Source organism: Dipteris shenzhenensis, chromosome 9, assembly GCF_047967505.1.
Source record: "Dipteris shenzhenensis isolate YYH24624 ecotype China chromosome 9, Dip_SZ_1.0, whole genome shotgun sequence".
Taxonomy (NCBI): domain Eukaryota; kingdom Viridiplantae; phylum Streptophyta; class Polypodiopsida; order Gleicheniales; family Dipteridaceae; genus Dipteris; species Dipteris shenzhenensis.
This window is the reverse complement of record NC_141604.1, coordinates 10,009,510-10,021,238: the sequence shown is the minus strand read 5'-3', so window position 1 is coordinate 10,021,238 and position 11,729 is coordinate 10,009,510. Positions and strand designations below refer to the sequence as shown.

At 42.6% G+C, this 11,729-nt stretch overlaps 1 protein-coding gene across 3 annotated transcripts; it reads right to left on the bottom strand.

Moving 5' to 3' along the window:
• Positions 1-6,356: 6,356 nt before the first annotated feature.
• On the bottom strand, positions 6,357-11,135 carry LOC147898169 (ubiquitin family protein). 3 transcript variants are annotated; one of them, XM_087379289.1, is made up of 8 exons: positions 10,942-11,135; positions 10,725-10,857; positions 10,521-10,603; positions 10,318-10,396; positions 10,126-10,235; positions 7,124-7,188; positions 6,728-6,846; positions 6,357-6,607 (listed from the first exon to the last, which is right to left on the bottom strand). In XM_087379289.1, exons 1-7 carry the CDS (start codon positions 11,011-11,013, stop codon positions 6,753-6,755), a joined length of 636 nt encoding a protein of 211 aa, XP_087235415.1. In that variant the 5' UTR covers positions 11,014-11,135; the 3' UTR covers positions 6,357-6,607; positions 6,728-6,752. The 3 variants fall into 3 exon arrangements, with proteins under 3 accessions (XP_087235415.1, XP_087235416.1, XP_087235414.1); XM_087379290.1 differs by having other exon boundaries at positions 6,357-6,846; positions 10,126-10,204; positions 10,483-10,603; XM_087379288.1 differs by having other exon boundaries at positions 6,357-6,846.
• Positions 11,136-11,729: the final 594 nt, after the last annotated feature.

The following is an 11,729-nucleotide window of genomic DNA, read 5'->3' as shown; positions in this document are numbered from 1 at the left end:
TAACAAAATCGACAGCATTTGCAAAGAGCATGGGCCACCATAGTCTGACTTGCAATACCTTTCACGCTGTAAGCTCTGTAGAGAAGTGAACATTGACATTTCCCAAATGTGCTTCATGTAAGACCTCCACAAATTCATCCTCCCAAACATAGCGGTGCATTATGACATCCTTCCCCATCCGATAAAGCTATCCAGCTACTATTAATTGATATAGGACCGCATCCTTCATAAGTTTCCTGGCCCTATCGTTATAAAGGGCCTTGTCTTGGGGGAATCCATCGGCTCAGAACTGTCCAATCTCCTATGACCATTTTGGAACTAGACCGACCAAGAATAGTGGGGTATCTGAGAATCATCCTCCACTCTTATCATCACTGGTTCTCCATTGGAAATACGGGACATATGATCAACCATAAAATGCATGTGTCCCATCCTTATAGTGATGGTGAAATCAAACTCTAACAGGATGAGCATCCATCGCATGATACACCCAATCATACATGGCTTATTAACGAGATAGAGAAGAGCCTGGTGATCTACAAACAAGAAAAACTTGTTTGCTAAGAAGTAATTCCTAAACATTTTTATTGCATACATCATTGCAAGTCCTTCTCACTCAGTCATAGTATAATTCATCTCTGCATCATTCAGTTGTTGGTGGCTTGCATATCGGGTAGTCTGAATTGAACTCACCTAGTTGATGCAACACATACCCTATTGCAAACTTTGAAGCATCAATATGGACATGAAAGGTCAAGTCCCAGCTAGGTGCTCACAAAATCAAGGCTAATTCCAAGACGAGTTTGAGGGTCTCAAAGGAAATTTGGCATTCTGTTGTCAATTGAAAGATGATCAGCAACTTATACAAAGGGCGAGCAATCTCGATAGTTATAGATGAATCTGTGGAAGTTGACTTTTGCATTTTGTACCTTGCAATGGATGTATCTCATTCATTTGATCAGTGTCATCTTCAATAGAGCACATCGCGTCAACTTGCTGTGAATTTCAATCACTTAAAGTTGAGGAGGAAACTGTCATAGAAAATAAATTTCCATATACTCAAGTTTGTGTTGTGTTATTTCATGAGGATGATAAGGTAGAAGAAGGTTATCCAATATTGGGTATATTTGGCATGTGTTTATGCAAGTGTTGTCCGTTAAGGATAAAATATGAAGAAGTTGGATGATGTGTAAAGGAGTCTTTATGGGACATTAAGAGAGCTAGGTACAAGGTCGATGGCATGGAAAATATAGAAATGTGGGAGAGAAGTTGAGGTGGCAAGCAATCGCATGCCAACCCTACCGCCCTTGGATGAATAGTATGATTCTTCTTATGCCTTCATTCCTTCTCTCTTTTTTCCCTTTTCTTCTCATTCCCTTTCTCTCCCTCCTCGTGTTCCCTTATTTAATGTAAATACTCTTCCCTTCTCATTTTGTTGTGGAGTCATCAATTCACTCGGCTATGTTTGTAGATGGATGGATTGTTGTGTGGAGCAAGATGTGTTGTTGAAATGTTGAATTGTGAGTCCCTTTATGTTCATCCAAATTTTCTTTTCTTGCATCAAAGTGTGCAATTTGAAAGGTTAGAATAATGAGCACATCCAATTCCTCCTAAACTTGCCCTCAAAGTGTGCAATCTGAAAGGTTAAAATAACGAGCACATCCAATTCCTTACTTTTTTTATCAAAAACTCCATCTTGATTCCTATTATAAAATTTTGACTAGTGCTTCACTCATCATGATCTATCTTTTCAGCAACCATGCTTGCTTGGTTGCCACTTTGTGCCATCACTTAGCATATAAGCATTTCTCCTATTAGTTTTCTAAACTATCAAAGTATCATCTAGGGCAATGTATTGTTCATGCAAATTATTATAACTCTTTCTCTTGATGCCATATTCATTTCCGCCATTTGGGTAGCTATTTTCATGGATCATTTAGCCACAAAAAAAACTCTAGTAAACATTATTATATATTATACGCTAATGGTGTAACATGTATTTGAATTTATGATGGACACCGACCGATTTGTTATGGCGAAGGATAATCTCAATAGATAGGACTAGTTGAGCTAGAGCCATTGCTTCAAACGGCATCAAATTTGGACATGTGATACTTATTTTATTAATAAAGATATGCACACATGTGTCTAGGTCCTAGGGGCAATAGGAAGGGAAGGGTGCATTAAGGTGCATTGAATGGTAGATGCATGGGTCATAGGATAAGGGTAGGTGTAAATGAGAAGATGGAACTTAGTGATCTCAAGGGACATTAATGAAAGGGTATCACCCTTTCATTGTGACTCTCACGCAGCATTCTCTCTACCACATTGCATTCATCTGCCATCTCTCACACACCTTGCATGTAGGTCAAAAATAGAAACAAGTAATCTCACGAGGGCGCTCTTCCCCATTGGAGGGCCAATTGGCATTCAAATTCTGCATTCATTGCACACATTTGCATTCTTGAGAAGGCTGGTTCTTCATAGGTTTCAAATGTTTGGAGTAGCCAGAAGGGTTTCCTTGGGCCTACAATGAGGAGTGACTTTGGAGCTGCAGACAAGAGCTAAGAAGCTACCCACCTAGGCTGTACACCTAGGGAGTGATCTACATACACTCATCAGGAGCACACCTCAAGGATCTAGGAGTGTCTCAAACGTAGAAAGCATCTTTTGGTGAGGACAAAGGACCATGGTTTGGTAGGACTTTGGCCTTCTGTTAGTGTCCATTGGATGGAAATATTTTGTTGGTCCTATATCTCTTCTAAGCATTGCTTATTGATGTTCTGCACATCTATGTGAAGCACAATAAGTAAGGAAGTTTGTGATTCCATCCACACCATGTGAGCTCCTGGGCTATTCAATCAGTCTTCAGTCATGTGTACCCTCTATTGGTTAATTTCTAACACTTGGCACAACCATCACAGTGCAGCAATCTTCCTTGGTATGGCCAAAGATGCAAGCATTTGTTGCATCATTTCTCACTGGCTCCACGCATACTTCGGAGGCGCATCCATTTGTTAAAGTGCCTTCTTGAGTTGCATTGTAAGTGTGTCCTTTGTTGGAGTCGAGTTGGCCTTTTCCTCGCTCTTCTCAGTCGTCTTCTTTTGCTTGGCCTTGATTCAAGAACAATAGCTCAGTTGAGGATTTTGTGATAGGTCTTCATAGGGTTCACTATCTCTAGTGAATAGAGATCCATATCTGTGCCACTGAGTAGCCAAGAGTGTATCGCATCGTCATCTGTCGCAATCTCAACTGATTGATGAGGGCTCTTTAGCACAAAATCCTGGATCGCTTTGCCCTTCCTCTACTTCAAGTCATCGATCTTGGTGCACACAACACCCTTATTGACCTCTAATCGTCTTCGTTGCCAAGGTACATGGGAAGTAGTTCATATATTCTTCATAGCTTATAGCTCCATTGATGGCACACACTCAGAGAAGTCTTTGCAAGTGACTATAAGGGTCTTCCTCCTTTGTCCCTTTCAAGTCCTGAAACTTCAACTTGACAAGTTAGGAAACTTTTTACTACGGTTTTACCACCTTGGGGCTTCTGGGGCATGGTCTTTCCAACTCCTCACGCTCTAGTCTCTTGGGCATTTCCCTCTGATCGCCATGTAGATCCTTGGAGTGATTGAGGCCTTTCTTCGCCCGAACTTCCTGAATTTCTTGGTTCCCGGTTGGTGGCTTGCCTCCACTCTAGGGTCCACCTTGCCTTTGGTTGTGCATGCCTGCATTTGCCATCATGTGCTTCCTGCATCCAATCTGATGCGTCACTCTCAATTGGAGGCGAGAGGTGACTCGAGATGTCTCATTTTCTCTAGTCTTGTGCATCTCTACATAGGATGCACGTCTAGACTCAAGTTTTCTTTCCTCTGCTCTAGCATGTTGCTCACGATCAGAGGTAGGTCTAGAGACTCAAGGCTTGTCGCCTTGTATACTTGTGGGTAGCTTCGCTTGTAGCTTGGCTCATACACTTCCTCTCATGTTACTCGCAATTAAGACCCACTCTTGGCTCGTACACGTCATTCTCGGTTGGAGACGCATCTTGTCTTGAGGCTTGATACATGTAGAGTCACTGCCTCGCTAGTAGCTTGGCTCATACATGAGCTCATGGAAGTCACTTTTCAAAGAGGAGTGCGCAGGATCTTCACCAGCAGCGGTCTTAAGGGCCTTCCTACTTCGGGCTCAACTACAAATCTTGGTCAAAGAATGGGAACTAGTTCACTACGAGTCTCGATGTAGTAGTCAAATGATGCCTCTCTTCTAGCAAGATCAAGCCTCTTTACTAATGCTCTTCACTACACTACTCCCATTCTTTACCGTCAGTTATCCATCCCTGGCCTAGAGTTCATCTCCGATCTTGAGTCAATTTGATTATGCCGCATCCTTCTACCTCGGTGTAGGTGTTCCTCTCACCTAACGGCATACCTTTGTCGACGCTCCCAACATGTCTTGGACACTGCTATGGCTTCAAGTACTCTGCAAACTGCTTGGTTGCACTCCACCATCCAAAATCCAATAGATGTGTAGGCCTTAATGAGCTGCAAGTCTTCTTCCAACACTGAAATCAATCACTTTAGTAGTACACTACTCCAGGCATTGGTCACAGCTCATTCCTTGACAGCATGAGCTGGTGCACTTAGCAAATATGCTTTCTTGTGGCCATCAACTTTCAACGCTCATTCCACTCATTTAGCAATGCGTCCCACCATGATCGCCAAATCTTGGAAATGTTTTTCCCTCTCCTTGGCTAACCCACAGTCACATGCTTAGTATGGTGCGGGCGCTCACCATGATGCCCTCTATTGCACTTCTTGGCTTGCCTAATGTCCTATCCGTACTTGGTTGTAGGGAAATTAGCGTCTAGTCGCCCTGGCGGCATTGTAACATAGATAGAACCATATGGAGATAGGTGAATGAGCATGTAACAAAACCAAGAGAGAAGAAAGAGAGAGATGGGGAAAAGAAAGCTTGTATTCAATTAAAAGAGGGGCTCGTAGCCCATTACAATAGCCATAGCTACGTGGTAACCCATGCATATAACAATGCTCCGTGCAAACAAGTACTGGAAATGCTCACTACCATACCATCCTACCTCTCACCTTGGTTCTACAACAATGACAATATCAACATGAGCAATAGCAATAGCAGTGGAAAAGGCACCAGCTCATGTATCATTGTGCCTTATGAATTGTGTTGGTCCTCCATCAGTTTGGCTACCTATGCACCACCACCACCTCGTGATCCCCTTAGTGCTCTGTGATCACCTCCCACTCTAAACTAGCATGCCAACCCATCTATCCACTAGACAATGTGCACCTCCACCATCACCACCTCGTGATCCCCTCGATGCTCTGTGATCACCCCAGCACATTGCACTAGCGTGCCAGCCCGTCTATCCGCTCAGCTATGTCCACTCAACTACATCCCTGTCGCTCCTCAACCTGTGCCACCTCAACCATGTCCTTGGTGCCCATGGTCACCCAAGGTTAACAGTTAGCGTTATATTATTGTTCACCTTATTCCATGTGTCTACATAGTTTGTACGCTAAAGTTCAAACTCCAAACTAATAAATACATTGTATACTATGTTTTCAATCCCTTCAATTCTGTAAATAGCATGTAAATACGCTAATTCAAAAGATCCCTCTCCATTAACTTACATATTGTGTTACATAATTCAAAAGATCCCTCTCCATTAACTCGCATACTACATTACATAATTATGAACCCCCCACCTCACACCATGGTCAAAAAGCCGTATTAGCCACTTTCGTTCTCTCCTAACTTGATTATGATGGACAAAAATTTACTTGGCAATCTGTCTAAATTCTTGGTGAGCCTTATCAACCATTCTTCCTCTATTTGGTATGGATAATGTAGGATCATCTATCTTTCTTGCAGAAAATCTAGCAATGATTAGTTACCTTCTCTCAAGGCTCTTCGTGAGCCTCATCAACCATTCTTCCTTTGTATGCCATGGATAACATAGGACTATCAATCTTTACTAATTCACAAATAGTTAACCTATTCTTATAGGCCATGTTACCTTGCCAATGGATGCCACAAAGATAAAGGTCCATACATGTTGATGAGAATACCACTATGCCCATTAGATTAGACAATGTCCTACTATGGACATCGATTAGTGGTCTAGAGTGTTTGGACATACAAGGATTCAATTATGAAAACTTAAGGGTTTAATATGAGACATCTAGCTTAGTCATAGATTCTAATTAACTTTAGATTCAACTCCTCAAGATGGCTTAATTAGACGTAAGAGGGATCGTGAACTGAGGTCAATGAAAATCACAGCCCAATCTAACCAGTAGAATATATTCTTCAACAAGCCTTAAGTTTTGATCCCGCACGTAGATTTAAGAGAAAGCAAGATCCTGAAGGGAGTGTGGCAGCTTATATACATAATGGTGGCTGATTTGTGGACTGCCCAGCTTTTTGTATTATTTTTCAACATGGGCTGTACCGGCCGCAATAACACAATTGAAAAAGAAGCACCTCTAGAAGGGATGCATGAATTTGAACTCGCTACTTCTCTCCAAAATACAAACACATCAGAAGTGATTTGTGCAGCATTCATCCCAAAACCACTGAACGTTGAGGAACACTAAATCAATGCATGGATCTTTGAGATCGTCTTGTGCCAAACTCAATGGTAATGCATCTGGGCAATAATAGCTAGCGTAAATTATAAACTTGTGAGATACAACCTTTTAAGATATTCTGGTTTTGTTGTCAAAACTGACCAGCTCTTATATCTCTGTCTAGCCTGTCTGCATTTAATGTGCCTGGAAGCTCCCTGAATCCCTCGTTGAAAACTGAGTATGCACTGCAGTGGGAATGCCTTGATAATGTCAGCATGGAGAAATAGCATGAATAACCAGACACGCTATCCTCTCTCGTTTGTGTGACCACAGATCAACCCGTTCATAACTAACCTTCATCTAAATTACAAAGGTCCACCAAATCTCACATACGTAAAAAGCACCGCAAAAGTATTGCACAAGAAGGATGTACTTCATGCCTACTTATTACCACTGTCTTCTTGTTTATAGTAATAATAATAACAATTACTGATTCTTACCTACATTGAGGAAGGTACATACCTGACTTCACCTTCTTGTCGCTTCCCTAGGTTTAAAAAAATTACAGCAAAGGCTGTTGCAAGGATCTGGCAAACAAACAATCAGGTAAATTAATGCAAAAAGAATATTGAACAGAATCAATCCCTCTCCAAACTTTTTTCTCAATGCCCTCCTATTCATACAGAGGTCATTGTACTGATATGAACAAAATTCCAGCGGAATAGGGCAGAACCAAGCAAGAATGAAGCCAGTCCAACTTTTGAAGATAAGGTTATCTTTAGTCCTAACAATGCGCCCAAAAGCGACAAGGTAGCTAAACTGGCACCGTAACCCTAGAAGAGAATAAAATTACATCAATAGGCCCAAGCTGGATGGAAATTTGTAAGGTAAAATCTGTACGTCTGCCAGTACACCAGAAATTTGTAGAGGAATATAAGAAAGTGCTACAACTCTAATTATCTTGGCCATCTCTATTTAAAGTGACTTGTTATTTCACAAAAAAGAAATGTGGATTTTTCCAAAATCAAGAGTTTCAGATATGGTAAATACGAGAGTCTGATCCAAATAAAAAGACCTAAAATCAGAAATCTAATCCAAATATTGGTCTGTTGCCCTCTCTATCATGGAACCCAATGTGAGGCTCTAGCCTGCACTTTCTGGTGAGTTCTTCTAGCTATAGATAAGAGTTCTCTTCTTTTTCTTTCTTTTTTCTGGGGGAGGGAGCGCTGCCCTATAAGCGCTCCGAAGGTAAACAATGCATTGCACCTTTTGGACAAAGATAGCTAGGCCCTGCAATTCTCGTAGAAGCAAAGTGAAGGCTGAACCACATACTGTCACTCACTGCATCCTCCCAGATATACCATCTTCCTGTGGTGGTAAATGTTTCCATCTTTCTATATCACTTAATAAATAAGGGGGCAAAAATAGCAAGAGATAGGCAACCCCCTTCTGCAACTAGCTGACGATAAATGAGTCAATCCGGTCTAGAGCCTCCTAGACTTTAGTAATGCTATGTCTTCTTGGTCACCCAAACAGTGCTTTGGATTGGTTTCAAAGGATCCTGACTCAAATGTCTGGCAGGTACGTCTCCACATGTGTTGCCACCGAGAACACGAGTTACACATTGATGTGAGCAGTGATCTAGGCCCAAAGGGAACTAGAATCCCAGGAGCATGTCACTATATCCAACTTAGCCCTGTCTCTGCAAAAGATTTAGTACTGTTGCACTAATCTTGCTGCTTTGGTGGCAGTCTGTTCATGCCGTGCATCCTCCTGAACCAGTTTAACAGTCTGAGCCTGCTCCTGACATCCTACTAGGTCATGTTGTAGATCTGAGCTAAGCATCCTATGCCTTCATGTTATAGATCTGATACATCCCACTGAATCCTGCTGAACTAAGCTACAGAGATAACTCTTCATACTTAAGTGGCTTATCATGTTGAGCTAAATCTTCCTACTGTGCTGGCTAACCCTGTTGAGTTTACTCTTTTTTCTGTGCAGGATTATCTTGCAAAGCTAACACAACTGTGTCGTACCAACCAAACTGTCTTTGAATCAGCTCAAAAGGTTCTGCAATAACTTCAACAGTGTCCTGCTCATTGCTGTTTTGCAACTGTACTCTTCATGATTATCCTGTTGTGCTATACCTTCCTACTGTGCTGGATAATCCTGTTGAGCTTACTTTCTGCTGAAAGGGCTTATCTTGCAAAGCTAATACAACTATGTGGAACCAAACCATTCCGTCTTTGAATAAGCTCAAAAAATTATGCAATCTCTTCATCAGCGCCCTCCTGCTTAGGGTGGTTCTGCAACAGTTACAAAATAAGTGCCCTGCGACCTCCTGATACACTTCAATCATACACATGACTCGCAATTGCTACATGACTAGCTTCTTCTGCATATAATGTTCTCTAGTTCTCATAGCAATCTTCACCTTAGCATTTTAGGCTAACAACAATAGGTTGGCATACATTAGCACAAAGGGACAAGCTTGTGGCTGAATGCTTATTAGTGTTATAAGCGAGCTCTAAATGTGTAAGGTATCTTTCCCACTCAAACTGTTTCTTGGAAAATTATGCTGTTTGCTCAGCTTACTCATCCAACTCAAGACGATTTGCAGAACTCATACTTGGGAGTTGTTTCTAACTCTTTTGCCCCCCAAAAAAGAGTTGTGTTTAACTTTTGAGCTTTGGCAAACCGTAGAGTTCGCATAGCTCCTAACCAAAGACTCGAGCTGACTCAGAACTCTTAATATTTGACCTTGAAGGAATAAATGAGAGAGGGGACACACAACCCAATGTCCTATACCACGAGAGTTCACCTATCTAGATATTTAGCCCGAGTTGGCATAGGCCTGCTCAAGGTCCCGGTATCCCAAGGAGTCCATCTCGAGGGATGCCTGTAAATAAGCCCACAGCTCATATTTATAGAGTTAACTAGGGGTGACCTTATCTTAAGGGCACCTGCACACTGGGCATCTAACGCACCCCCCCCCCCCCAACCCCATTTTAGAGGGTCCACCTAACCCCATCATAAGGTATCATCATATGTCGTGGGTTGGTAGTATTGCACATACCATGAGATGTTTCGCTTTAAAGTCTATAGCTGGCAATTGAGTATTTCACAACCACCTCTCATATACTTGCTGCTTGAATGTAATTAAGCCAGAGTTGGTAGAGAAAGATAATCGTTTCTCCTCCGCTGGCAATAATCACGGACACTATAAGGGTCCTCGTATTACTTCATCACACTGACCTAACAATGGACATCCTCTTTTTAAAGGTGACACACATAATACTGCAAATTTGGTGTTGATCCAGACCCATATAGAAAATTCTAGATGCAAATTCAGCAGATGCGAGGCAATTCTGAAAGTGTGCTTAGGTAACAAAAGTGGAAGAGCAAGCTCACTACATTCAAAACTAAAGCAATCAGGATGGCAAGGGTTCAATGCCACTGGTACTTTTAGGGGAGGGATTCAAATGGAGAGGAGCGCTGTGTCAACGGGCGTGGGCATTACTTACATATAGAGGACCCAAATCCCATCTGTATGCAACCGGAGCCATCACAAGCCAAGTCATGATTACTAGCCATGCACGAAGACTGAGGGAAAAGACCAAGATCAATATGATGTCTGCTCCACCAAACACAACAAGATTTATAAGCAACCAATACGTCGACTGTACTCAATCTCCACTGTGTTCATAATAAAATACCTGGTAACTTGAGTTTATGTCGTAAGAAGTGTATAAGCTCCCGTTGAAAGTGAGTGGCAGTCTCTGGTACGCTAAATCTCTGTAAATGTAGGGCGTCAGAGATTCAATTATCTCACATCACTAACCAGAGTGAGCAAAGAGCAAGCTCATTTCAAGTTTCCGTACTTCTCAGGAAAGCAGTTCAGGTAAACTCGTTCGTTTACCAGTTCATCTTCATCATCCAATCCATCCCTGTCTTGGACATGCTTTGGAGGCGTCTTGGGCGCAACTACTGCAAATATGGCGTCTGCCTAATCATATTTCACAAAACGATATAATCTTAGTTATGACATCATGCTGTCACGAATATTCAGACCCAATGCAGTGCCGATGACAGCAGACATAGCAAAGGCCATGAAATTTCGTACCCCCGTCAATGAACTTTACAAAAGCTGGTTGATCCTTCCGCATGTCGTGCAGCGTTCTTCCCTTTAGCACAAGCTTAAGTCTCTCAAGGGGCATACCAGTCTCCTGCGCGATCAATTCTCTAACGGCTGCTACCTGTAGCGAGAGGAAGAGCGGAAAAAGGCAATAATAAGCAGGCGTGAAACAAAGATTGGAAGCAAAATCAACAAAAAGAGATACCTCGATGCTGGGGGGGAGGTCCAGAAAGCGGGGAGGACCGGGGCGGGCTGTTCGGAGGGACACGTTCACCATACTTTTGAGGTGTTGCAACAGAAACTGGACGACAGAGCTTGCGATCAAACGGCAAGCTGAAGCAAATGGGAGGGGGGGAAACTTCTGGATCAAAGGAAACCTCTTGTAAAAGAGATGGAACCCGCAACTTGGAAAGTTCCACGGGGAAACCATTCCTGCTAGGGAATGGGGAATGAGTGTAGCTGAATCTACAAGCGCCACGTGGCGTACATCGCTGGACAATGGCACATACCCGGCTCACGTGTTTGCCGATCCGTTGCCATTGCATGCTTTTGGCACCTGGTTGCCAAAAGCTGGGCGGAACTTATCGGAGTCATGAGCACATGTTCCAATTGACGTCAAAGACACAACGCTCTACATTTTTTTATCGGGTACCCATCTACCGGACCTTGCGTGCATGTGTAGTCCAATTGTGCATCTGTCAGGCATCTGATTGCTTCCCTGCTTGAACCTCGCCAAAATTGGTGCATGTGCCCGGGGTGAGAGCGAGATGACGGTGGGAAGCAAAGCACCACATCAATCCTCATGAAGGGAAAGGCCTATGCCCCTATCTTTTTACACTATAGTGACCAAAGCACATCCCACAAGCTGAGAAATGATACCCTCATTAATCAGTTAACCACCTTCATTTTGCATCATGTTCCTATGATGGAAGCAATGAGGCGCACCATGTTTAACTGAGATGCCCAATCTTGTGTGGATAGAAACCATGTCAT